This window comes from Zonotrichia albicollis, chromosome 4 (genome assembly GCF_047830755.1).
Source record: "Zonotrichia albicollis isolate bZonAlb1 chromosome 4, bZonAlb1.hap1, whole genome shotgun sequence".
NCBI classification, from domain to species: domain Eukaryota; kingdom Metazoa; phylum Chordata; class Aves; order Passeriformes; family Passerellidae; genus Zonotrichia; species Zonotrichia albicollis.
Genome location: NC_133822.1, coordinates 69,278,649 through 69,304,165, shown reverse-complemented (window position 1 = coordinate 69,304,165; position 25,517 = coordinate 69,278,649). Strand labels below are relative to the sequence as shown.

Here is a 25,517-nt window from a genome sequence, read left to right as displayed (position 1 = left end):
TGACATCATGATCTTCAGACCAGTTTGTTTCAGTTATTTTATTATTGAGTGTCCATGCTGCAATCAGAGAGACTAAATGCTTTTAAATCTTGAAAGAAGAGCTAGAAGTTCTTCTATTTCCCCAGTTCTGTCAGTAGTTTGGCTGCAGTCTGGTGCTCCACCCATAAGCTCTCCAAGATGTCAGAGCAGGGATGACCCAGAACTCCCACCAAAGCTCAGGAGCAGCAGAGCAGCTGCAGCTCAGGGGGACACCAGGAGCACTGAGGTGCAGAGAGGGGTCTGCACACAAGTGAGATTCTCACTCAGCCAGTCTGTCATGGATCTTAATGCCAGTCTGTCTTGAACAAAATGTACTTGAATCTCCTACATTTATAAGCAATTTTGTCCTGAAAGAGCTCCAAAAGAATGAAGCCTGCCTGCCTGTAGGCAGGAATAGAGTGACTAAATCTGTCTGGATTTTGCTAGAAAGCCTCAGGCAGCACAAGTTAGCTCTGGCAGCCCCCAAGGTGACTGATGGACTCTTCCCTGTTCGTGCTTATCTCTGAAATTCACCAAGGGTTTGCCTTTCAGAAGAAATGGCCAAATCATTAATGAGCACTCCCTCCTTTCAGAGAAGCAGGGGAAGCTGGCAGTGACTGGATGAAGCCAGACTGGATGTGCGTGCTCACTGCTGAAATGGATTGTTCCAAAAGGGAACTATTTCTGTATAACCACAGAAAAGCCACTAAACAATCTTTAAAGCCCATTCTGGGGTCACAGGGAGTCCACAAGTGTTTCTCAACCATGATGGCTGCCAAGAGGGAAATAATAGCTCATTCTGTTTCCAGAATGTCCCTGTGATACCTTTTTGCTGCTTGTCATGCAGAGACAGCTTTGTGCTTATATTTTAAATCTGTGAAATGGCATCTACTCCACAAGCAGTTAAATATTCCCAGATGTCATTTCTTACAAGAGTTTGCCATGTGTCTGTGCCCTTACTGTGGCATGAGATGTTTTCTTTTCAGTTTGTACTTGATTGCAGTGAACACAATTAAATGGAGCTTTTGTGGCAGCCACCAAGGTGGTGGGAGCAGGAATTCTCATGTCCCACTGGCCACTCTGTGTGCAAGGGGGCCACAGCCCCATCACACACACATCACATCTCCATCCAGACCTGCACATGAGTATAAAAGTGTTGTAGGCCACAAATTGTGGGTCTTTATCAGATCATGGAGTTTTTCCCACTCCATCTGGTAGAATGCAGTGGGTTTCTTATATATATTTTTATATTACTGTCATACTAAAATACCTGTTGATCATGGCAAAGGCTTCAAAATGTTGGGTAATATCACTTATATTATATTTACTCAAATTTCTAAACATTCTTTGCTGATGTGCACCTCTGGGAAGTTCTTCAAGAGTTGACAATACCTGAAAGAAAGAAATAGTGGGAACTGCAGCATTTAGCTGAAGGCTTTCAGAATGAGAATCAGGACTGAACTAAAATATTTGTTTATCTCTCATTGGATCTTTCTTTTTTTGAAGATTGGCTGAGACTTTTAATTTAAAAACAGCACTGGAATCTGGGAGGCTTCATGACTTACTGAGGGCACTCTGCTGGTGCCCACCTTTTATAAAGCATTTATAAAGTTGGGGTTCTCATGCACATCATTAGTTTGGAAGCCACAAGAAATAGTAGAACTTGTCTTGAAAGAGAATAAAAGATTTAGGGTTAGTAAAGTTGTTCAAGGACATGAACAAATAAAAGTTTTGTGATGAGAGGCGAGATCCCAGTGGACCACTGGGCACATTTTCTTGTAGAGCCACAAACCTTAGCAACAGGAAATGCTGAAGGGACAAATATAAGATGTATTTGCATACTAAGAATATTTCAGTAAGAACTGTCAGACAGTTTAGTGGTTGTGAAACACTGTGATTAATTTTAATTTTTTGAATCAGTGTATGCTACATATGAAAAAGCAGGAAAAGTTACTGAAGATTTCAATCTTTAAAGTACACAGATGTAAGTTTTCTGTAAACCATTGGAGTGTGTCCTTGACAGGGGAAAAGGGCAGAAATCTTACATTACCTGCTGTTGCCTTCTGAGCCTTACCTGAAATGGTTCACTCTTCTATTGTTGCTTTCTCATAGACTTTATTAGCTTGTAAATACACAGAATTATGTTTCAAGTTGCAAAAAATATATTCCTGTGTCTTCTTATGAAGACACTGTGACGTGATATCTGGTGATTGAAGTAGCTGAAACGATCACAGGCAGAAATGCATGAAGGACAGTGGCATTCAGCTAAGATGCTTATGCTCAAAACTAATTAAGTTTTTGCATTTTGATCAGCTTTTAATTGGAATTCTGTCCATTAAAATTCTGTACTTATGACTAGGTATTTGTTAAATGAACAGTTGATTATGTTTCATAGTTGCATGACCTCTCACAAGTTCCTGTGCTATTAATATAACATTTGAATTATTTATGATTACAAAATCATACAATTTAATTATTACTAATTAATTCTAATTTTTGCTGGGGTTAACCAAGTGTGTCCAGTCAGAATCAGAATTAGAACTAGGAAAGGACACTGCAGAGCACAGAGACATCAGATGTTTCTGGACACTTTTTGTGACCATCTAATACTTTGGAAGAGGAGGAGAAAGCTTGGGAAGAAAAACAAGTCAATCTCTGTATAATGCAATGAAGGTAATTTTGTCTCCTATAACAAAAATCTGGTGTGTATTTATTTCTGCTCCAGTTTTTGAGAGCACTGTCAGCTGCTGTGAGATCTGAAATGGGTGGGCTTTAACACTGAGTAAACATGATTCTGCATTTTCCTGGTTTGAGTCCATTTCCCAAGGTAAGCAGTGCACTAAAGATGATGGGGAAGCCTGTTGGACAGAGTTCTGGCAGTAGCAGATTTGTCTCTCTCCCCTCCTGGCAGATATGATGAAGAATGAAGCCTGAAACCCTTGGGGTGTGACAGCAGAGTGGGGAATTGTAGCTGACAGCTTGGAGGTAGCCACAGGGACTTGCAAGGTGCCTGGATAGGATAAAAGAAGTCTGAGGCAAATCCCAATCTGAGCAACTTTCACTGGGAGATGAGAGTTATCTAATCCCACCAAAGCTGCTTGCTCAGCCCCACAGGTGTCACCGTGATATTTTATGAAAAATCCCTTTGCCAGGATTTCTTCTCCTGGCAAGATGAGAAGCCTCAGCTTCTCCATGTTTTGCTGCTTTGGAATGTGATGTGGAGAATTGTTGACCCAGCATGTGAATTGTTTTTAATTAATGGCCAATCACAGCCAGCTCTGTCAAACTCTGAGGAGTCAGTCCTGAGCTTTCATTATCATTTCTTTGCTAGCCTTCTGTCTGTATCCTTTCTCTGTAGTTTAGTATAGGTTTAGGATGTCATTTTCATATCATATCATAAAATAATAAATCAGCCTTCTGAGAACTTGGAGTCAAATTCTCATCTCTCACCTCGTCTGGGGACCTCACAACAACACACTCAGGAGTGTCCAGCTGGCACTGTCACACAGCTGAGTTTCTCCCTTTGGCAGCAGACACAACAACTGTGCTGTCCACACTTCAGAATCCACTGATAGGTGGTTACAAAAGTACTGAAATGTCCAGATCAGCAAACAGTTCAGAACCCCTTTGATGTGATTAATTTTGAGCAACTATTTCTCATGGGGAACAACTGGTTCTGTTTCCAGGCTGTTGCTCAGTCTACTCAGACTGAGTAACAGCTCCAACAATCTATTTATCAGGCAAATTCAGAAGCATTTGAAAAGCTGGAATTTCTCAGCTTGTCAAAGTGTTTGAATTCAAACTTAAAGATTCTTACATAAATAAATAATAATATTTTAAAATTATGTTAATCTGTGATCAGGTAGCCAGGACAGAGGTAAACCAGAACAGAGTGCTAAGTCTTTTGCAGGTGTGTGTTTTGACAAGACTGAGAATCATGGAATCATTTAGATTGGAAAAGGCTCTTAAGATCATCAAGTAAAGGATAGATCCTGTAGCAGGGAGGGTCAGTGTGATAAAGACTTTTTCAGTCATATACAGATGCACCAGTCATCTACTGAGGTGCAATTTGCTTTCTCTGCTGTGAACTAAACTATTTTTCCAGGTTTTTGAAACACATACTAGTATTTTTAAAACTCTTTGCCAGTTATAGCAAAAGGCATCAATAAGTGTCCCAAAACTCTGTATTTTATGCAATGAAGGTTAAGCAATGTCTAGCTGAATCCCATGAAGTTTTATGGCAAGAGATTTTCAAGTCTGTATCTGTTTGTTCTTTTCTGGTTGTCTGGGATTTTGGTTTTGTTTTTGTTTTTTGTTTTTTTTTTTTTTTTTTGGTTTAGGGATTTTTAGGGGTTTTTTTTTTGTTTTTCAGTTGCTGTCATCTGGTGTAAGAATCTTCATCTGTAAATTTTAGCTAACATCTGGTTTAATGGATGAATTATTTCTCTGTGTAAACTATAAAGTCAAAGTGATCAATGCAAACTTCTCCAGAGAGGTGTGAAGCTTCTGAGGCATAGACCACAGTAGCTAGGGAACTGTGGGAAAGCTTAGAAATTATTGATTCTAACATTAGTCAGGTTTAAAGTAATCTGTCAGGTTGAGTTGCAGTTCACTTGATGCTTTAGACAGCGTCTTACCACGTGTATAAAAAAGGAGCAAGGATTTTTCCTTAAAGCAGAATATGCTGATTTATAGTGAAATTATTGCTCATGGTTTAACTGGTTTCTGTGGGTTGTGCTAATGTGACTATTTTGGATGTACATGGGTGAGTTTGGGAGGCCACTTGATGGACAGGGTAGAGGTGGTTTCCAGAGCTCTCCTTAGTTACATGTCTGACTACCACTGAGTTATTACACAGTTCATCTGGTACCTTGCTAAATTCTGCCCTCTAAGGTAGCTGGGGGTTTGTTCAGACAATTAAATATCTTTAGCAGAAGAGGAGGGGCTTGAACTTATGAGAACTAATCCAAATGTTGAGATTCAAATTCTTCTACAGGATAAGTAATTGATTGTGGATAAATAATCTTAGTTGTTCCCAAGCATCATCCACCAAACCCTTCTTCCATCCAAACAGCAGCTACTCTAAATTATGTCTCTTTTTTGTCCCCTGTAATTTCCATGACAGACTTCAGATGAAAACATGATCAGTGAACTTGGCATAAATTTATATTCTTCAGTGGATTGCCATGATATGAAAGTCAGCACTCCACACAGGAGACCGTAAAAAATCAAATATATTTGTTTTACACTTGAGACTTAAATTGGCAAATTGTAGATTATCATCATCCTGATAACCTAGGCAGAAAAGGCTGGCATAAGAGCAGTCCTTAAGTAGTTTTACTTGTGTTAGAACAAAGAACTGGGGGATTAGTGAAACTGTGAATTAACTATAAAATCTTTGTGCACCATCAGCACCTGATGTCAAAGTCTATCTCAGAGCAGAATGTGTAATTTTGAAATATGCTTGTTCTAACAAGCATTTTACAGAGATGGACAATCACATTAATGTTTTTCTTCAAAAATAATTTCCTTTGTCTGACTTCATTTGAACTTTGACCTTTTAAGATTTTTGATCTAAATCCATTTAAGATGCTTCTGAAAGGCTTAAAAGACAATGAGAAGTCAGCAACTTTCATATTAAAAATATATTAACTGTTTACAATGAAACAATTAATCCAAGCAAAACCTGCATCTTTAGGGCTAGACAGTCCTCATTGCACAGCAAAGCAAAAATTAATGGATATTTGAGAAGAAAATCAAATTGGTGTCTGTCTTGTGCTGTGTCTTGCCCAGCCATTTCTCACACTGGGGTTTTCAGTGTTGTGCTTCAGAATTATTGTACAGCCAAAATTGCTCAGGTATTACAAAAATTTACAATGATCATCAAGGGAAGTGGTTTTTATCCTGTTTCATCCTCCTGTAATTACCAATAATATTTTAGATTCCCCACACTGGCTCTTTTCTTACCTTCTTTTATGTACCACACGAAGGTAATTTAAGGACATGGGGAGCAAAGCTTTAGTTATTTTGAGCTTCAGACCATATCTGATAGAAAGTGGATTCTGTGATTTTGAAACTGACCATATAATGCTTGTAATTTGAAAATCTACCAATCTCATCTATTTTCAGTCAGTTGAATTTTTTGCATCAACTGTTGGTAGTTCAGGCTTTCGTTAATTAGAACTGATGAACATCTCAAGTAGCCTGCAGAAAACATTTAGCTGAAAAAAAATCATAGTGAAGGTTTTCAGTGTAGCATTTTCATGTTTTTGGTCTGGCAGTAGTTTCAGAGGCTATGATGTGGTGTGTCCTCACTGGTTGTACCAATGTGACTGTTGCCCAGCATGTTGGTACATACAAACTCTGCACCAGGACGTGACTGCATCATTTCTCTTGTACATTTACAGGGAATTGCCTGGGTGGTCACTCAAAGTGTCACAGTCAGCAGTTCAATGGCCAAGTGGCACCAGTGACAAGTGGCACTCTTCAGGGGTCAGCACTGGAGCTGGTGCTGTTTAGGATCTTTGCTGATGACAGGGACAGTGGGATTGAGTGTGCCCTCACCTGTTTGCACCAAGCTCTGTGCTGCTGTGAGCATGCTGGAGGGAAGGGATGCCATCCAGAGGGGCCTGCACAGGCCTGACAGCTGGGCCCATGGGAACCTTCTAGAGCCATTGAATCATCAAGGTTGGAAGAACCCTTTAAGATCAAGTCTGACCAGCCCAGCACTACCCTTGTAACCATTGGTGACTCCAACACTCTCTGGACAACCCATTCCAATGCCTGAGCACTCTAACAGGGAAAAAATTACTTCTACAATCTAACCTTAATCTCCCCTGACTCAGCTTAAGGCCATTTCCCCTGGGCCTCTTACTTCAGTCACTGTAGAGGAGTCCAGCCCTCATCTAATTGCAATCTCTTTTTGGGTAGCTGGAGACAGCAATGAGATGCCCCCTAACGCTCCTCAAGACTGAACCCAGCTCCCTCAACCATTACTCATAAGATCTGTTTCCTAAACCATTCATGACCCTTGTTGCCCTTGGATGGATGCAGTGAGGTGTGGCCTCAAAGTCAGGTGTCCGGCTGGCAGGAGGGCGGCCAACACCCAGCTGCAATGTGTGAGCACCCCTCGGTGTCAGAAGGCTCCAGGCTGTGCTCACAGCGGACGGAATCGCTGCTGGCCGACGAGAGTAAAGAGTCCGGACACTCACTGGGGACTTGTCAGATTTATTGTAGAACCCAGGAATGACAGACACCCAGGTGTTGAATCTAACGTATCTACCAGCGAGTGCCCCGAACAAAAGGTGCAACAGGGTTGTAAAGGGGAGGAGGGATCTCAGGGAGGGGTTTACAAAGGACCACTAGGGGAAGGTAGGGGAGTGAACTTAGGATAACTGACATGAGGAAAAACCCAGTAGAAACAATGTAAAGGAGGGGCCCCAGAGCCACAGCCAATCAAGTCTCCCTAAGCACAGAAGATTCTGGCAGGAATATGTGAATTTGTTCTCCTCCCTGGGCCCTGTCAATCACTCCCCCCGCTCTGGAGGAGTGGGGAGTGATTGACAGGGCCCAGGGAGGAGAACAAATTCACATATAAGGAAACACAGGGGAGGGGAAATCATATAACCGCGAGGATTGACATAACTGTGGCGGGAGTAACCAAGGTAACCAAATGACAGACAATACCATGGCGGGAGTTGCCATGGGAACATAATAACTGACAAAGCTAAGGCAGGAAAAACTGGGAGGGCAGAACCATTACAGAAAATGGGGGAGCAATACAGAAAATGGGGGAGCAATTAAACAAACTAACAGAACACATTACAACAGCTCCAGCAACATGCTCCAGCGCCTCAATGCCCTCTTTAAAGTGATCCCAGCACTGAACACAGGATTCAAGGTGCACTACAGTGCTGGGTATAGTGGGGTGATAACTGCCCTGCTCCTGCTGGCCACAGTATTCCTGACCCCAGTATTCAAGATGCCATTGGCCTTCTTGGCCACCATCAACAGGGATGTTACCAAGCTGTGGAAGAGGCTGCCCAGAGAAACCGTGCATGCCCCATCCCTGGAAGTGTTCAGGGAACACTTCAGATAGGGCACAGAGTAACCTGGTCTAGTGAAAGGTGTCCCTGCCCAGGGAAGGTGCAGGTTGGAACTTGATGATCTTTCAGGTCCCTTTCAGATTACACCATTCTATGATTCTTTGATTTTCTTCTGTATTTCAGTTTATGAAGGGATGGGTAGCTGCTCCTCTGCTTCCATCATATATGCTCCCTTCATGTTGGATAAAATTCAAAATTTTCTCAGGTAATAAACTGTATGCTAATTATAAGTATGTTCTTCAGCAAAATAATAGGTCCTATATAAACAATGGTGCAATAGTAGAATTATCACAGTAATAGAGCTTGAACAAATCTCCAGCCTTGAAGTGTTATTTTTTTTAACATTCCCAGCACTGCAAGATGCCAGCAAATGCAGATGTCTTTGCCTTTACTATGTGTACCATGCTGGTTTACAACTGAAGGATAAGCAAAGCACAGTTTATTACTGCTATGTTTCTATTTAATCTGGTCTCAAGTGCTGTTTTTCCCATTTCATTGCACTGAATCTGCTTTTTTAGCAACACAATTTCCTCTCTGTTAGGGGCAGACAGTGGAGAATAGATGAGTGGCTCAGTCACAGGAGGCTTTGGAGACATCTGGTTTTCCCTTGTATCATTTGTGTTCCAATCTGTCAGAAGCAGGACACAACTGGGGAAAGATGGCAGGAGAAGGAAACACACTGACCTGCCTGCAGTGGTGTCTGTGTGAATCAGCATGTTGGTTTGTGCTCATGGAGGTGGATGCAGGATAATAAACCAAGTATGTCTTTGTTTACAGTTTTGTTTGAGAGAAACCTCCCTGCAGAGCTGCCAATCTGGGCAGAATGGAGAAATTCATCTCAGCATCAAGATGCTTAAAAGTGCTCATCAACTTGTATTCATTGCAAACACCTGCAAATGAAATTTGTGTAACAGCAAAAGAAGCAGAAGTGATGATGTTGCAGCAGTGTGAAACTGAGCACTCCTGTGTCTGCAGTGGGCCAGTCTGCACCCAGGCACAGAGGATGTGTCTTGGGGAGGGAGTTCAGCTGATCTGTTTTCTGTGCTTTCCACCTCAGGAGTGAAAACGAATCAATGCCCTGGATAAGATGGCCTTTCCAGGGGAACTCAGCAGGGCAGAGCTGTGGAAGGGTGGGAAGGTGCACTGGCAGCACTGGCTGCATTGCCAACCCCAAACTAAGGGCTCAGCATTTCTCCACTTGATCAGGTGATGCTCCAGTGCAAAGTGGAACTGTAAATCTTACAGGTTACTGCCATTAAGAAAGCATTAGGGTTTCACCAAGTATTGGAATATGATCCCAGTATTACCAGGAAGATTTGACCTGGGCTCGTCTGACCCTTGCTGCTGGGCCAAAGGCAGCAACTGTGGTATTTCACCTCAGAGACACCTTTGGCTGGCTGGAGGTTGCAGCTGGGCACTGAAACAAACCCAGGCTTGTAGAAACCCAGTTTACCTCAGGTGGGAAGGCTTCAGGCAATGGTGGAGAGAAAAAGGGAGCAGATTCTGTCAGAGGGTTTATATCCAGAGTTTATTCCATGGTCACAGAATGTCTGAATCCTGGTAACAGCTCCAACAGAACACCAAGCACATGGTCTTGGCTGAATTTAAGCCCAGGGACAGGTGAGCACCAACGAGGTGGGAGGAGGAGGGTCTCAGGGGACAAGGGACACCTGGACAGGCCAATGACCCCCAGGCCTGAAGGGCGTCCTTTGAACTTGACCAACCACACGAGGCCTTGCTGGAATGTTAAGCCTGATTGACAGAACTCACTCAGCAAGGGGGCGAGGGGGAGGGCGAAGGGAGAGGTATTGCCACACCTGGGAAGGGACTGGGAAGTCTAAACCAGGAAATTGCAACACACTGCAACAACCAAGGTTTCAGACACGCGTTTTTCCAGTATTTGTAGTGTTAACCTCTCTCTTTTAAATATTTTGGAGCTTTGGATTTCCAGCTGTCCTGAAATTGGGTCTGCGACTTCACCATGATATCCTGCTTTAAATGTTGTCCTTTCATCAATGATGACAAAGGGAAGATTTCTTCCCCAGGAGTGCTGGGGGGATGCCCATCCCCAATCTGCTTGGCACATTGCTGCTCAACTCTGAAGTATTGCAGGGTGCCTGTTACACCACCATCCACAACTTGTTGCCCACCTATTGCCTGTTGCAGGCATCTTCATTCTGGTTTCCCTACTGTCAAGAGGGTCACATACTTCACATAAGTGCTCAACTGATCTGGAAATCATAACTCAGGCAGATATTCAGTTCTCTGTAATTTCTTCTTTGCATATGAAAGAGTAGTGTCTCTTTAAGTCCTCTGTTCCAAAAGTATGGAGTTTTTAATCTCTAGCAATTGAAGTGGTGGCAGCTGAAAAGTTTCACTAGTTACATTTATGAGTTACTCTTTTAAACAAATGTTAATTTAAAAAATTAAACAAAAATAAAGTTGTGAGTATGCTATTAAAATATTGTTGACAGTCAGAAGGAAATACCTGATCTTATACCTGTTCCTTGAAATATGGAATTCCCACGTGGTCCTTGGAATGGAGACATATTTTCTTTTAGTAGCTAATTACAAGCACTACGTTCTCTTAAACTGTTTCACTGTGTGGGAAGGAAAATACACTCCTCTTTTCATTATAGCTTCACTTGACCTTGGCATCCTCCACAGGCATTGCTGATTACTCCTGAAGTGTGCCACATGTAGTTGGTTGAGCAGTGATGTAAGGACTAACTTCCATCTGACCTTAAATCCTTGTGTGCAACATCTTTATCTCAAATCCTGCTGCTGCAGTTCATTTTGCACTGTGTGATATTCCTGTGAATTGGTCTTGATGGCTTTGGTATCATCATTTTTGTAGTAATGACTGGTTGTTTGAAGGACATCTGTAAATAGGTAAGTGTTTAAACTCAGGGATGTTCTGCTGATTACTCTTCCTAAGACCAGGCTTGAGAAAAAACTACGTTTCTTGAACCTTGCTCAAAGACCTTGTACATTACTTGCCGTGTTTATATTGCAATGTCAACTAGTGCCCTGAAAATTCTTTAATAAAAAGGAGTTTTGTTGATTTTCAGGTGTTCAAATGAATCCATATTCAAAAAGGAAGATTTATTTTGGGCATACAATTTCTGCCCCACTCCGTACTCTTGGACAGCACTTCTGGGCCTTATTTTGTATTTGGTTTTCTTTGCACCTGGTAAGAAAATACTTGGTTTTGCATATAAGTTTAAAATGTCAAATAGTGAAGCTGCATGACAAATTTATTTTTGAGTCCAGCCATTAAAGTCAGATTGATCTTTTTATTCCTGATTCTTAGGGATGGGTCCTATGCCCTGGACTGTCAATTCTGAAATTTATCCACTTTGGGCCAGAAGCACAGGAAATGCATGTTCTTCTGGAGTCAACTGGGTTTTCAATGTGCTCGTGTCACTGACATTTCTGCATACAGCTGAATACCTGACATACTATGGTAAGTCACAGTTCTGTCCATGTGTGCAGCACTGCCATTGGCACAGAGATATTCTCTGGATTCTGGGTCCCTCCGCTGGTTTTGCTGTGAAGTGTCAAAGCAGTGTTCTCAACCCACTGTGGTTTCATAAGACTACAGATCTGCTTGGAACATAGAGATTGGTCTGGGTTTCATAAGAAGCATTTATTTTTGTCCTTAACTGAGAACCCAGATAGTTGATTAAAACAGAGAAGGTGGGAAAAAACCACTTTTGATTTAGTGAAATAATGCTGACTCCCACTTAAGGTGACGGCATCTGCAGTTTTCCACTTTATGGTGACATCCAAGGCCAGTATCAGATGGTCCTTGCAGAAATGCAGCTGTTGATAAGTGCTGTCTGTGGGACCCTATGGAGTGTTTGTCAGGTTACTGCTCAGCCACTCAGGTACAAATAATTTAAATCACATTAATCTGCCAGGGAGCTGATGTGACCTTCACATCCCTACTAGTGCAGAGCCTTTCAGCTCTGCTTGTTATTCCTTTGAGCCATCAGTGTACCAACTCTAGGTAAATGTTTGTTGGTCCTTTGCTACCTGCTCTGCCCCTCTAGGTAGGGTGGATTGTGGGCAGGAACAAGCTCTTTCTCAATATTAATTGCCACCACAAAGCACTTTTAAATAATAATTAGGTGTAAAAGCCACAAACATTATTCTAATCCTGACTCATTTCTTCTGCTAGAGCTTTTCATTTTGAGGACTTGTCTTAATGTGTCCTTCACTGTCAAGACAAACTAAGAAAGCTCTTTCCTTTCACATCTGCTTTTTTTTTTTTTTTTAATTTGGGCATGTGATTGTCTAATTGCTGTTTATTTTAAGAGCAGAGTGACTTGCCCAGAAAGGATGTGAATAATCTTTCACATGAATTGGAATTGCCTTTGTCAGTTTACTCTGATGAGGAATGAGGCAGTAAAGAGTCCTTCTCCTACACCCACAGCTCATGGTTGTAACTCTGCCTCTCCAGCCTTTGCTTTCTCACTCTGCTGCGTGAAGTGAAAGCAAAGTGTGCTGTGCCTGCTGCTTCTGCCCCTCCCCTGCCCTGGCACAGAGGAGGGGTGGGGACCTCTGTACCTGACTGTGACAATGGTTTCACATTGCAGGAGCCTTCTTCCTCTACGCAGGCTTTGCTGCCTTGGGACTGGTTTTCATCTATGGCTGCCTTCCTGAGACTAAAGGGAAAAAACTGGAGGAAATTGAATCTCTGTTTGAAAACAGGCTATGTACATGTGGTATGTCAGATTCTGATGAAGGGAGGTACATCGAGTATATTCGGGTGAAGGGAAGTAATTACCATCTTTCTGACAATGATGCTTCTGATGTGGAATAATTTTCAGCTGCTGATGTATTTAATCATTTAAAAGCCTTCTGGGGGAAAAGCAGCTCTCTGATGACCTCACTGCCCTGCTTCTGGTCTGGTTCTCCTTTCTACTGTGTATTTTAAAATGCCTTCATGTTCAAAAATGCTCCATTTAGGAGGAAATTCAATATGCTAGCGTTTTCTTGATAACTGAAAGCAATGGCTTCCAAAAGAAATTGAATTCCACAGTTATGTGACTTTACCAAGTGCGTGTGACACTGCTCCATCCCCAGAGGTTTAGTAGGGTGCACTGTACCAGATGAATACAGAAGGCTATCCTAGATGGTCAGGAGCTGTCCTTATCTCCAATGCTGACAAAACCTAAAAAATCACTTGGCTGATAAGAAAGCAGCTGACAGCTGTTGGATCCCCATCCCATAGGAGCCAAGGAAGAAGCTCTGCTGTGCAGTATGATAAAGGATGAATGCATAAGCTGCTGTAATAGTGACCATTTAAAAGGTTTAACTGATTGGGAAAATACAAATACCTGCTGTATCCATCAGAGGGACATTTCCCAAATTTACCCAAAGAGAGAGAATTTCCCTATTTATTTAAGCTAGCAAGTAGAGAGCCATACTCACCTGGATGGGGGTTCTCTAGGGTGGTGTGTGCCTGTGCTACACCTGGTTATCCACCCACTGCTGCTCCTGAGTACATGCTGCAGTTGGGAGTTGATGTTTGTGAGAAAAACTGCCAAAATTGATTACTGACAGCAGGAAAACAGAGCTCAGTACGTGGCCACACGTACAATGTACTGGTATATATTGCTAGGTACAACATAGAGGCTTCAGTTTAAAAAAAAATAAATGTTTGTTTTCCTTTTTAGCATGTGATCATATTGGTTTGTGCCTAATTTTGAACATAAAAATACCATTAGGTAAAAGAAAGAGAAGGAGGGGAGAGGGTTTGTGCTGCCCAATGCACAGTGGTCATCCCTCCTGCGCCTTTTGCTTGTGAATGATTATTGCCTTCAGTTTATCTCCATATGTGCCGACTAAATGACTCCCAGCACATTTTTCTTCAGATTTCCATAATCAATTGGTGTCTTGCTGGATCTAAAGAGAAATATTAGCCATGGGCAGAAGCCTGCATCTCATATTAATTGCCTTACCGAAGCATTGCAAGCTTGTCAAGAAAATGTCAGGCACAAAACTAACTTGGCTGCCTTTAGCATGGTAATGAAAATATGAATGGTATTTTATTCACCTGCTGTGATTGCTTGCCTTGGCAAATTGAATTTTATGCATCTACATAAAAATATTATTTGTTTTTTTTCTTTGTCCTGTCCTCACTGCTTTAAGTCTTCAAAGATATGAGTTTGAAAGCATCAACAATTCAAATTCTTATCTTTGGAACATTTGCTTCATGAAAGAATGTGGGAAAATTCCTCTGCCTGTGGGCTGACACCCATTTATTTGGTAAAAAATACATTTATTTTTCATTGTGTAAAGATTAAAGAAGTCATTAGGTTCATTAGCTTTTATAGATTTGGTTTATGGGTTTTTCTTGGGTTGAAAAATGTTTTTAATGTTGGGTTGCTATCAAAACCAAGCGTGGACTTTGGTTACTAAATTATTTTTATTGGATAACATGGGGTTTTGTTGTTGTAAAGAAGTCTGACATTATGTTATCTAATCTTCTGTAGGGGGAGTTCTTATTCTCCAGTCATTGACCTTAAGGGATTGGGTGTATTTTGTGGGGATTTTTTCTTTTTCTTTTTTTTTTTTTCTTTTTTCTTAATCAGGGAAATATTTTTGGAAAGAAAACATTTTAAGGAATCCTCCTGTGACTTGACTGAAGCTAAAAGGGAAAAACATAGCAGACAGAGGGAATTTCAAATGAATCTTTGCAAAGAGCAGCTCGACCTTGCACGTCTCCTGTGTGGTGAGAGGGCTGGATTCTCATGCCTTCCATCTTGCCTCCCTTTTAAGCGCACAATATTTTTATGCTTGAAAGCACCAGCTGTAGAAAATGCTGAGATCTCCAGATCTGTCTATTGCAAATGCTGAGGTCCTCAGACCTCCCTACAAATGCCCCTGCTGTGGGATTTCTCCCTTTGGCTGTCACCTCTTTGAAGCCTTCACTGAAGGTGCAGTACCTGAAATGGGAAAATTAGATACTTGGCACAGAGAGAATAACAAAATGGTTTCAAGGAGAAATGAACTTATTTCTGAAACCAAAAAGTGGTGTTTGAAGACCCGAATAGGAAGCAGTTTTGTTACCTAGAGCAGTGTGTGAATAGGTGTGTAACAGCCAATCTGTGCTTACACAGTTTAAGTGGTTTAAGTGGGTATTTTCTGGCTTCTGGGGATGGGGACTTAGAGTTCTGACAGCCCCAAAAAGCACAAGCCCACATCCACCTTCACACCTGTGAACATTCCCTTGCTTGGGGTGTCTGGAATGGGAGCCAGGTCCCAGTGCCAGCCCTGTGCCAGCGCTGACCTCTCTTGTGTCACAGGGAGAGGGAAGGTGCAGGGATTGGCCAGAACTGAAGTGAAATCCCTGGAAAGGTCACTGTCACAGGGTCAGCAGCCTCTTCTGTTTTGCAGGCAGTGCTGGGGCTTTTTAGCAGCAGAAGAACCATCCCTCTCTGCCAGCCTTGTTCCATGGACCTTCCCAAAGGGCGCTCGGTCGCGTACAGCGCTGGGCTCGTTTTCTCAACACAAGAGAAAACAGTTAAACTTACTGAAAACACTTTCCTGAAGGTTTGTATCCCCTGTCCTTTCTCCCAAGACACAGCAATTGAAACATGCATTTATTCGTCACTGCTGCTGGCCATGAGGGTACAAAATACATTGGCTTCTTTATTGTCCCTCCCTGTTCTGTGCCTACAGAGAGTAGGGTTAAGGTCTTCCTTTTAGGGTTTCTTCACACCAAGAAAGCATTCCATACCTTACAAACACTGAACCAAGCATCATGTGTATTAAAAATGTGATCAGATACTTCAAATTAATCTTATGCTGTAGGGTTTTATTTTTAGAATCTGTGACCATTTAGAGTTTCTGAAGAAAATTAGAAATATGTTTCTATTTTGCAAATATTTTTTATATTTATGAGTATTTTAAGTTTTAAGAGATTTTTGCTAAAGGTAGACTTAGTAACATTCCAGATAAAAGAATAAAAATACAGTGTAACTGAGTAATTTCTTATTACAAAATTTCATTTATGAAGTAGCATAGATAATATGTCTAAGCACAATATTCTTTTATTGAAAGCTTTTTGCAGAAGATGTGAAATTGTTTCTTCACAAGGACTGCACACTTAATTCAGGTATTCTGTGCATCAGGAGTGTTGTAATACTGCTGGTAGAGTTGGGCATGTTGATTATACACAACAATTTGAGATATTTTAATTCTGAATTATCCACCAACTCTACATGTTGTGAGCTAACACCAGATATAAAAGAAACAAGTCTTGATGCATTTTTAATATTTTAAAATTAATTTCATGGTAATTTGCCTTTAGTATTTTGTTCACCATGCTGAGTAATTTGAGATAATTTGGCACTTTTTTCTTCCCCTCGTCACTTTGTTGATCAAAATAATCTTTTACCAAGAGAACCAAACCTGTTTTGAAAACAGAGAGAGTAAAAGCAAGGCCCAGGAGCCATTTGGGGGCTGGAGTTTCATTGCTGTGTGGGCACCTTGGGTTGGTCTCTCTTGTGGACGTTTCCCTGGGAGGTGCAGTGACAGCGCTGGCAGAAATGGTGGGGCAAGAAAGGGTGAATCACAAAGGACCATTGCTCCAACACAAACCAACACAACTCATTTAGGGATGGGTTGATTATGCCACATTTCACTTGTGTAGGAGTTAGGGTTGGGAGGGGAGAAGAAGGAAATGATGCACCAAAGGTACCACAAAGTCAAGTTTCAGTAGAGATGGGTGTTGTAGCCAGCAGGAGCAGTCTCTGCTTGTCTCCCTCATGGGGCGAGGGACTGTGCTTGGCCCTGTGGATAGGAATGGAGGGGCTGTCAGGAGGAGAAGCACTCTAGTGTTGCTCTCCCATACCTGCTGGGAGGTGAGGACGTGGCAGTGGAATTGGCAAAGTTGTGCTTTTCTCCTTGGTGAAATCTCTTTTGCCATTCTTAGTCACTTGGGCTGAGCACGGGGGAGAAGTTTTGACCTTCAGGGGCTGCTGCAGGCCCAAAGCAAGGGTCTTGCCTTAGGCCATGCAGTCCCACAGGCATTCAGTGGGCAAGGGAAAGACAGACCCTGTACTTCTCCACTTCTTACCCAGCTTTCTACTTCTTGGTGATGCTCTTCTAACATGGTCATTTTGAAATTTAACTTGCACTGTTGGCTCTGTTGGCTGAACATCACTACTGCAGAAGAGGCAGAATCTTTACAGCAGAGAATGATCTCGGGGTAGAAATCAAGGCAGAAGAGACGGTTCTGCAAAGCACTTTAAAGAGTAAGATATCTGTGCACTTTTATCTGAGAGAATCAAGCTAACCAAACCCATTCCTCTGCATTGGGAAGAGAATCAAGCTTTGTGTACCAGGCCAGAAGCAGATAATGCCACAATATGTGCTTTATGGCAAAATGTGTTTTTATTGCGGGTAACATTTACAGCTTACATGTAGCTGCTGCCTATAAAGTGACTCAATTGTTCTCTGGATTTTAACAAGTCATACTTTTGCGCAAAAATCTTAGTGGTTTTCTATCAATCTTCATCACCTTGTGTACAGTACAGTTAAGCATAATCCACAGTGGTCTAGATTGTGGCAGTGTTTCAAATGTCAGCACAGTAAAATTCTAGGTGAACATTGTTAAAGAAATATTGTTGTTTGTGATACTGGGGGTTAAAATTCCTCAAAGGCAACTATATATAGATTTTAAAAGTCTGAAAAAAAAAAGGCAGTTCTTATCTATTTTGTGTATGTTTTCATATAGAGAAGGAGTTTTTTATGTGCCAATAACCATCACTGTAGTGTTTTGTAAATGGATGTTAATAGTGTTGCAGAGTTCTGTATATGAGAATATACTTTAGCCACAATGACCTGTTCGTGTGAACCGTGGCATGTTTTTAATCTTACACCTCTCATCAGAGGTGCTCACTTGTTGGCTTCAGTAGAGTCACTCATGCCAGGGGAAGTTTGACAAGAGTCAGGCCTCAACAATACAGACTTCATCTAAATCCCTGCTTTTTCACATTGTCCCCAGACAGTATGTTACATGTGAATGATCTGGCACATGTAATTTTAAAGCTTCAACTCCAGTTCAGTTAATCTCCTTGATTTTGTTGAGAAAAATGTTGTCAGAATTTGCTTTGGCCTTCCATGACATTTATATAAATAAGGAGCATACTGATGAATTATGAATATTGTCCACCTATTTCTAAAGGAACCATCTGTTTCTGAAGCGTTAAAATAAAGGCAAATTTCTCTTGCTGCCTTAAACATTACACAGACTTTGGAGAGGACTGAATGTATGACCATCATCGTGACTTCTGCAGCAGAAACTTCACGGATGCTCAGCAGGTGTGAAACGAGGTGGTCTCATGGTGCTGGGTTACACTGCAGGCCCTGCCCAGAGCACGCCTGCCATCTGTTTGATTTCCAGTGTTCCAGCAGTCCCTGGGAAACTGATGGGATTATCCATGTGCTTGATATTCTCCATGTGCTCAGTGTCCTGCTGGTCCGGGACGTCCCTGGGAAGTGGCACGAGTCATGTCTCTGCTTTCCATTGTGAATCTCACTCCTCTGCAAAATGGTTAACTGGATCTGGGTGGGACAAATGCCATCTAGAATATCTGAGACATTACTGGGGACCAAGCTGATGGTAATAATTCCATGCTGAATAATGTGCACATGGTGCCATCAGGCACACTGTAATCCCTGGGCATGGGTTATGGTATTCAGTACAAAACAGGTTCTGGCAAAACAATTTGCTGGGTTGTCCAAGTAATTTCTTAACCATGTTGAAAATGTGCCATTTCCATTTCCAACCGGTCAAGCCTATAATGTATGAAAGTGTTGTACATTTTCTGAAACTTAAGTGATGTAAAATTATTTAATTGACTTATGATTGCTTTAATGAAGTTTTGTCTTTACATAAAAATAAATATCTTCAAAGAATTGTCAGTGCCAGAAGTGTAAATGAACAAAATAAAAGGTGAGATACTTAATTACAGAATTTTTGTCAAGGTTTCATTTGTTTGAGTATTCGGGTCACCTTTTAGAGTGGCAGCTTCACATTGCTCAGCAAAATGAGCTCAGATAGGCCATGGGTTTGCCTGAAATAAGGGAAGGGTAAGATTAGCTTTGAATATGATCTTAAGATGATGCTTTTCAAATCAGAGAATAATTCTGTAACACCAGGTAAGTGTCTCTTCCTTTCAGGAGGATTTGTGTGAAGGGCTGAATGCAGCTATGCAGAGCTGCCAACTGTCCCAATGTCCCACCATGGGTTTGCAATGTCCTCTGCCCAAACAGACTCATTTCCTTACAGCAATTTACACTGTCAGACTTGGTTATGAACTGGGAAAAGAGCAGGGGTTACTGTTTTCTAATGAGGAACTGTCCTAATTCTGTGTGTTTTATTAAGAAAATTGCTGGAATCAGTTTGATGGCTAAAACAAAGCAGCGTGACCGTGACTGTGCTGTGCTGGGGCTGCCCTGGCTGCACTCCCCAGTGTGACAGAGGAATTGCACCTCGGAGAACAAATGAAAGATGGTTCTGTTACATCCACCCAGCACAGGTTCCACAGCTGAATCCTGGTGAGATCCACAGCTGGCTCTGACAGAGCTGCAGCCTTTTGGTCCAGGATGCAGAGAGATCACAGCCAGTGGGAGAAGCTGGCAGTGGGAGCCTGCCTGGCAATCCTGTATCTGTGGCAGTGCATATCTCCAAGAGGGGAGCAGGGCAGCTCAGCTCTGTGCATTGACACCTTCTGTTTCTGGGTTTCTGGCTGATAGTGCTTATAAAGGTGATGGGTGACTGCAGTTCATATTACTTGTCACCAAAACTACATGGCAGCTTTGTGGGATAATGAAAATCTGGTGACTCTGCTGTTAAACACTCAAATTTTTTGCCTTCTACCATTTGTCTATGCTCCAGCTACTATTACAAAACAACTACTGATGGATTGATTTTTGCCAAATGCATTCTCCCTTGTGTAGAACTGAAATGGAGGCAGTTACAGTAGTTGCTCCAAACCTTTGTGAGCATTTTCAGGATCAGGACTGGGTGATGCTCCGTCTGAACTGAAGTCACCCATAGAGTGCTGTGTGGCCTTTGCTTTGTGCAAGGCACTAAGTGCTTCTTTCAAGGCTCCTACAGTTTGTGGGAGGTAAGTGGGGAACTTAAAGGTAAGCTTAAAAAAAAAAAAGTCCCTTTTTCTGATCTCAGTGGTCACCTGGATTGGTTGAAGGGGCCTGCTGCCTGTTGTCCCCTGAGCTGGTGTCCCTCCAGTTCACCCCTCACCCCCACAGAGCTCCCTGCACAAACATACTTGGGTGCTTCAGCTGCTGCAGTTTCACCTCCACTGGACCCAAAATGAATGGCATCTCAGCTCTTCTCCTGATGGACAGTCCAACACATTCAGCCCATCAAGCAACCAGCTGAGCTCTGTAGGCACCAGTCACACACACTGGCATCAGCAGTTCCACAGTCTCAGCCTGGGGCTGTTTGTTAGCCGGTCTCCAGGGCAGGTTCTCACTCCCTTGTTTATCATGCGTTACCTCCCCATACCTGCAGTGTGTGATTGGGAAGGTCTGCATAGTCCTGAAGTTTAGAAAGCTTTTGCCTTTTGAGAGTTAACTCCGGAACTACCAGGAATATTTTCTGCATGTTGATTTTGACAGAAAAATCTGGAGGGCTGTGTGAGTTTAATTTGGTTGGATACTTTTATAGGAGATATTGGGATCTGGGTTTCAAGAGGATACAGGGATCCATCTGTTTTTCTGATGTGTGAAATCTTTGCCTTAGCTAGCACACTCTGATTTTGGGGGCTGTGATATCCCATAAAAGCTCAGATAGAATCCTTAATGCCAAACAGAAAAGCAGGGGATCATACACAGAGCAGTGAGATGTATTGTGTGAAGGAAGAAAGAGAAGCACACATCCAAAGTGACCTGCCCGCAGTCTTGTAACACATTAACACCAGCACCACTCAGGGGGGACTTAGGTGCCTTTTATTGCAGGTAGAAAATGGCAGGGAAATGAAAGGCTTCCAAAGCAGCCCTGTTCTGTGGATCATTCTTCAGATCAGAACACACAGATCCTAACAAAGATGCAGGAGTTGTGCTCAGTTAAGGAGCGTGGAAGCTGCAGTGCACTGATGTCAAGGGTGCACATGCCTTGAGGGGACTCAGGTGTGAGAAGGGAAAACAAAGGCTCCCCCCCTTTCACAAAAGCAGTGAATCACTGGTGTCCATCCCCACTGGAAAGAGAGTTACTTACAAATCATTAAAGGTGGAGAAAGGGGCTGGAGAGGTGGGGAAGATCCATGCCTGAAGAACAGGGAGAGTTTGGGGGCCTGTCAGGGAGGTGGTGTGAGATCCATGAGCAGTTTGAGGGCAGAGGGGGCTGGACTAGCTAAACTTCATAATCAAGGTGATGTGTGGAATTGAGACTGGATCAGGTTGCCATGGCAACATGAGCAGGGAAAAACACAAAGCAAATCCTGAGCAGAGGCTGGGGGAAGGAAGGGCATAAGGTGTGGAGGATGGTTAGTGAAGGGTGAGTGTGGGGACACAGTGTCCATGGTGTCTGTGCCTCACCACTGTGTGGTGTCAGGGGACAGTGCCAAGCTGTCCTGGGCAGAGGGGGGCAAACTCAGAAGGCAGCACTGGGCTGAGGATGCAGCTGATTCAAGATCTAAATATCTCTCTAAAAAACAGAGTTTTTTTCCCCAGGACTCAGATTCATAGGCTTAGTCTTCAATTTTTAATTTTTTTTACACTTCTTGAGTGCTGCAGTGCACTCTGTTAATTGCCTAATCTATCAAAACTGCATATATAGAGAGAATTAGTCCCCATTTCCATGGCCAGCTCTGTTCTCAGCTGTTCTCACCAGTTTGTGCATGGTGACAAGGCACAGGAGCAGGGTCAGGAGCAGGGTGAGCCAAGCCCTGCTCTACTGGCACATGCTGCCCTTCTTAACATGTGGCATTTTCAGCCTTCCCAGCCCTGCAGCTTTTCCTTCTCAAAACCATTTCCACAGCTGAGGCTGCTGAGACCCTGTGTCCCCATCCAGCTGCCACCAAATCACACATGCACATTTTCCACCTGAAGCCTTCACTCAGGGTCACTCAGCATAGCTGTGGCTGCAAAGGGGAGGCAGTTGGAAGTCACACAGGGAGCTGTCCTGCAAGTGCCAGGTGACTTTTCCATCCCTAAAGTGGCAGTTGTGGCCTGCAGCAGGTGGCCAGGTTCCCACTGGGAAGTGGTGCCTTGGAATAAGCATTGCCATGAAATTGGTACTTGTTCTAATATATTCATGGGGAGATGGCATCAAAACTGTCTGGCTGCTCCCAGTGAGCTCCTTCGTTGTCCAGGATGTCTGGTCAGGGTGCCCTGCCACTGGTTTGTCACAAGATGTGGCTGCAGTCAGTCAGTCTCATGCTGTATGGCTTCTCCTGTGCTCTCCCTGGTGTTTGAGGTGCCCATAACCTGCAGGTTGGCTGAGGGGGCTGAGGTAGATGTCCCATGCAACTTTGGAACTAAGCTGGAGCTGCTGTCCCCACTGCTTTCCTCCTCATGGGCTGCTAAAAATGATGGGATAAAAGTCAAGAGCAAGCAAAGTTTTTGTAAGCTGGCTGAAGGCTAAGTGCCACCCCCAGCCTGGGAGCAGACAAGATATCTTTTGTATTCCCTCCATGTCAAGCTTCCTTGTGGCAGGTGGGATCCACAGGGATACCCTGGGGACCCTCACAGTCCCTGGTGGGGGAGGGATGAGTGCCCATAGTTAGTGCAGCCCATGGATGCAGGGCTGCTGGAGGCGCTCTGTGGCTGTGCACTCAGGGATGTGCTGCTGTTGGGGTGAAACACAGCTGCTCTTCATTGCTGCACAGAAATGTGGGTGAGGAGAGGCAGGAGAGGCAGGAGCTGTGCTCTAAGGAGGGGAGCAGGGCAGGGCAGCAGCAGCAGGAGCACCCATACACCTACAGCTCCCCCTGCTCCAGCCCCAGGCCCTGCCTTGCTCTCAGCACAGGGAGGAGGTGGCTCAGGCAGTGGTGCCTCCATCTGCAGCAGCTGCTGCGAGCAGGCACAGATTCCCTGGAGCCCCTTCCTGGCAGGGCTCATTCCCCAGCCCCAGCCTGGGTGTCTGTGATAGCAGCTGGCCCTGGCCCCAGGTACCCTGCTCCAGCTGGCCCTGCTGTGAGTGGGGCTTGCACTGGGAAAGCTTGGAGATCTCTGCCAGCTTCAGCTGGTTTGGGGTTCTCCAGAAATTAATTTGTTTGCATGGAGTGCAGCTTCTCTGGGGAGCAATGCTCCTTACAGATCTCCTGCTTCTCAATAATGACTCCAGCCCAGGAAATGAAATAAATCTTCTGCAGTAAGAAATATTGGTCTGTCCTGTGATCAGCCACAGCTCTGGGTCAGGCCAGCACCCATGTGCTGAGTGTGACACTGGCAGTAAATCACAGCACTCCCTCTGCAAATGGGCACAAATAAATGGTTCATTTGGACATGTTTTCTCTCAACTCTATTTAACAATTCAACAGGCCTCTTTCAGCCTCCTGCGTTACCTTGACTCTCTCACTCTCCTCCCCTCTGTGTTTGTGCCCAAGATGCCCCATCACCTCCCACAGAGCAGGTGCACCAGCACCCTCTGCAGCTGTGTGCTGTGTGAGAGCTCACCAGGAGCTGACCTGTCACCTTGCACACCCAGAGGGCTGAGGCACCAGAGCAAGCAGCACCAGGGTGTGCAGTCACTGCAGAATGCCTGGAGAGGGGGACACGTTCAGCATTCAGCTCAGAGAATCAGGAGACCTGGCTGGAGTTCCACATCACCAGCCCTGGAGAAGCAAGCTCTGGTTTGGGTGACTGGGACTGTCACCTGTAATCTCTCAGAGGCTGTCAGGGCGAACAGGCTGAAGGAAGCATTGCAGAAAGGTGATTGACTTTCATGAGGACAGAGTAGGCGCTGAATGCAGAGACTTAAATGTTTTTTCCAGGAAACCTCATCCTCCCTCAATCTGCTATCTGTTAAAACCCTTGAAAAGCCAATTCACAGTTTCTACCAGAGAAATAATTACTTGTATGAAGACTTAAGCCTCTCATTTCCTATAATGATAATCCTTCATGAAAATGAAATAAGATTTTCTGCATTTGCGGAGGCTCTTGGCAGAACATCCAGCAACAAACTGGTCCATTAATGACCAAACTTCTCTTGATGCTTGCCCAGAAAATCTTACCTTGCAGGTTACCGTACTTAGAGCTGATTTTGGAGGGAAATTAAGTTATGAGCTGTATATTAAACCTGATTCTGACTGAAGCTTACAGTAGTATTTTCAGTGACAGCCTTTCAATCTGTGTTTAGAAGTATTTGACTGCCACCAATAAGCTCCTGGTTTTTTGCTTAATTACAGGTACCCTTCTGTCATTTTCCCCAATAAAATTCTACTTACAATTGATGCTTCCCAAACAGTTAAATACATGTGTATTTCCATGGCCTCCCTGGAGGCTCAGCACGCTGCCAGGAAGAATGGCATGGATGAAAAAGGGGTGCCTCTGCCTAAGCTATTGCCTCAGAGAAAGCTGGTGGTGCCTGAATGCATTTAGAGAGATGACAGTCATTACATTTAGTGACATGACAGTCATTACTGATCCTGAATTATCAGCTGAAGAAAGCACAGTTTGAGGTTACTACTTGCTATCAAACCAAACTCAGCTCTTCCCTGAAGTCACAAAAAAATCAAGGGAAAGAAAGTACCAAAACAGAGGGGCAGACTGGTGCTGAGCTAAGAAGAAAGCAGAAGTCTCTTTAAGTGGAATAATAGTAATGCAACTGCTTTAAAATACTTCTCTAGTGGCTATAAAGAGCATGCAGCCTTATTTGTTATCATTGCCAGTACACAAACCACTACAAAGAGAGTTTTTTTTCTTCTGATTGCTTTGCAATTACAGGTAAAAATGGGAACGTAATTTGAATTTATATACTCTCATCCAAAGGCTTTGAAACATGATTATCTACAGTGATTGATATCCCAAGTGCTGAATTATTGCATTAGAGACATACATGCAGCTCTGATGTACAGCCAGTCAGAGGCTGAGTTTCTGGCACTGAGCAGTAGAATTTCAGTGCAGTCCAGGCTGAAACCTGGCTGGGACTGGACAAATTGTGAAATTTTCTTTATCAGTGGCTGGAGTGAAAATAAGTGATACCCACTGAGAGGCTTTTAATGATTATAAATATGAGCAATAACTTAATAAAGAGGATTTGAAACCCCACACACATATATCCATATGGTGCAACTGTCCCTCTTTTCCCACCTAAGTTCCAACCTGCATTCTTTGTCCCTTAGGTTCATAGGCACAGACTGGGAATATGTTGGCCCAGGGGCCAGCTCTGCAGATCTGGAGTATCTG

The 25,517-nt window shown here is 43.3% G+C and overlaps 1 protein-coding gene across 1 annotated transcript in view; it reads left to right on the top strand.

The window, feature by feature from the left end:
• Window positions 1-19,116, top strand: part of SLC2A13 (solute carrier family 2 member 13) — a 146,802-nt gene extending 127,686 nt beyond the window's left edge. The window contains exons 8-10 of the mRNA XM_005481893.4: window positions 11,195-11,316; window positions 11,437-11,589; window positions 12,725-19,116. Of these exons, the coding sequence (XP_005481950.2) occupies window positions 11,195-11,316; window positions 11,437-11,589; window positions 12,725-12,951 (502 nt within the window). The 3' untranslated portion in view covers window positions 12,952-19,116. The remainder of the gene's footprint in view (window positions 1-11,194; window positions 11,317-11,436; window positions 11,590-12,724) is intronic.
• The last annotated feature ends 6,401 nt before the right edge of the window (window positions 19,117-25,517 follow it).